General features: G+C 38.2%; 1 protein-coding gene across 1 annotated transcript; it reads right to left on the minus strand.

Moving 5' to 3' along the window:
- Window positions 1-319: 319 nt before the first annotated feature.
- On the minus strand, window positions 320-1,048 carry LOC107080967 (galactose-specific lectin nattectin-like). Its single transcript, XM_015369177.1, has 4 exons — window positions 1,037-1,048; window positions 758-892; window positions 559-673; window positions 320-442 (listed from the first exon to the last, which is right to left on the minus strand). The coding sequence occupies exons 1-4, from the start codon at window positions 1,046-1,048 to the stop codon at window positions 378-380; spliced, it is 327 nt and encodes a 108-aa protein (XP_015224663.1). The 3' UTR covers window positions 320-377.
- Window positions 1,049-2,567: the final 1,519 nt, after the last annotated feature.

The following is a 2,567-nucleotide window of genomic DNA, read 5'->3' on the forward strand; positions in this document are numbered from 1 at the left end:
TTATACTGGATATACCCCATTCACCTTTTTCTCCTTTTGGCACCTTCTCTTTTTGACTATTGAGCTCAAGTAACAGGTACATTTCTCCACTGTGAGATGAATAAAGTCAACCAATCAATCAATCAATCAATCAATCAATCAATCAATCAATCAATCAACCAATCAATCATGATATTGGTAAATATCATTTCCTTTTGTAAAGGTTCACTGATCCTCAGTAAATGTTCAGAAGTCTAGGAGGATTTTGCTCTTCGGTTTATTTCTAATTTCTTCACTTCATTTTACAGCCTTACAGAGAAATAATCTTTGACAGAAGAAGGTCCAATTGATTGAAATAACTGCAGTTCGTCATGGAGACAAAGGATCAAACTGATGCATCAGATGTTCCTGGAGCAAAGAAAAGGCCTGCTGGAGGAGCAGGGCATGTCGTTCCACTGGTCTCCTGTTGGGATCAGAGGGACGAACAGTTTTGGTCAATCTTCTGTTTAAGGTCAACATTCTGAGGAGTTTCAGAGATTCATCTGTAAATCAGGTTATAGTCCCTAAACACTGACTGACCTCCCAGGTTTATTTCCAGACAGTGTTCTGGGTTTCCACGGTGGTTGTTTGGCTCGTCCGGATACCAGTTCTCATAATGAAACTCTGAGCCGTCGCTCCACAGCCAGGTACTGTCCTGATGACATCAGATCAAATGTAGGAGCAGTTTATTGATCCCTGATTGTCAGGCTGGTAAACCCTGTGCATTTGCAGGACTTACGTTGACGGCGTCGTAGCCTCCAACCCAGGTGAAGCGAGTTCTACCCGTCACTCTTTCCACCATCGTACTGAGGAAGGTGTTTTCCTCTGAGCTGTGGATGGAGGCCAGATTCCCACCAATAGAGATGCAGAATTTCTGAAAGGTCAAAGTTTAGATGCTGATGAAAAAGNTTATTAATTTCATTTACTCACCAGATCTGAACGCCCTGTTAAAAAACTTCACACCCATGAGTAGAGGTAATGAAGCCTGAAGATACTGTATTTACACCACAGCAGATACCGTTCCCCCCATGTTAAGAAGAGGGGAACGTTATCTGACAGGGTTTATAGGCCCGTCAGATAGCGTTCCGCCCTGATGTCTTTTACGTTAAGTTGCATAAATGCAAAACTCTCTGCAGGTTCTTGTCTTTGTCATCCACTCTATTCAGCTGGCTTTAGAAACACACGGGTAGATGGTGGGGGCCGGTTGTTGATGGTTACAGGGGCGAGAAATGCAAAAGTAACGCAACAGTTACTTTTACTAGTAACTTGTTACTTTTATTGTGGAGTAACATAGTTAGTAGCTCAGTTACTTTTTGGGAGAAGTAACTAGTAACTATAACTGATTACTTTTTCAAAGTAAAGTGCCCAACACTGGCAATCATAGAGGAGTGCTGATTATCCTATTTTAGTAAAATCAATCATATTTATAAATCCCATAAAATCATTACTGATAAGAGCAGGTGGAATGGATGGTTCAGCTGAAATATGGCTCTGGTTGAGTTTGTCAACTGTATTAAAAAGATATCTAGGATCGCTTTTTATTTTTAAAGTTTTTATTTTTTAACAATGGAGTGGAGTCAGAGTCAAAACAAATTACAGACACTTTGGATAAGAGTAACATGTTATGAATAAACCTTGAGAAAGAATCTGATTTGTTATGGAAAGAAGCTAAATCTGGTCTACAAACACTATCCTGCAGAGAATGGTGTGGCCTTGAGAGGGAAACAGACTGAGTGAAAACTTTTATAGTGAGTAAATATGATAAATTAATATATAATAGAAATCAAAATTTTCAGTCCACCCTTTCGATTATAAAAGGATATTATCCTTGTGTAATCGATTTAAAAAAAGTAAAATTTATGAATATAAAAAAACTAAAACCTAAAATTGTGAATATATGTAAAGAAATTAAAAAAATATAAACTAAAATTAAAAATAATAAAAAAATATATATAAAAAATACACAACTGCATTAAGTCAGTGGACAATGTTAAATGATTATATTAGATGGAAAAATCATGGGACAGATCATGATAGCTAAAATATGTTCCCAATAAATAGAGCCCTGGAATCATATCTTAGTTGGCAAAAATATTTACTGTTATACTATGATACTTTTTATGGTAAAATATCTATTTGCTAAAAATGTAAATTTTTTGTTCTTATCATTATGGGTTACCCTTTTTGTTTCTTTGAAGCACCCCCTCTACCTAAATCCTGTGGGGAGGTCTTTTTTTTTGCGTAATCGAAACTAACGCCTGCTGTTGTAATGTGTTGACTGCTCAATAAAAAGCCCTGCAAGTGTCAAGCCAAGCGGAGATGCAGAGAATGATACTGCTCTTCCCTTTACAAAGCACGGTCAGGAAAAATCTTACACTGTCTTTGTTTCAATTTTTATAGGTTAAAGCTGGGGAAACTTAACAACCCTAACATCTTGGTGCCGTGACCCGGATCCCAACACACCTGCTCGCTGACAGAGGGAGGAAGACACGCTGAAAGCTACCGGTAGTCAGTGTCCCATCAGAGGGGGCCTGTGTCAAAGTCCCGGG

This window comes from Cyprinodon variegatus, unplaced genomic scaffold (assembly GCF_000732505.1).
Source record: "Cyprinodon variegatus isolate N-32 unplaced genomic scaffold, C_variegatus-1.0 Scaffold2588, whole genome shotgun sequence".
Taxonomy (NCBI): Eukaryota; Metazoa; Chordata; class Actinopteri; order Cyprinodontiformes; family Cyprinodontidae; genus Cyprinodon; species Cyprinodon variegatus.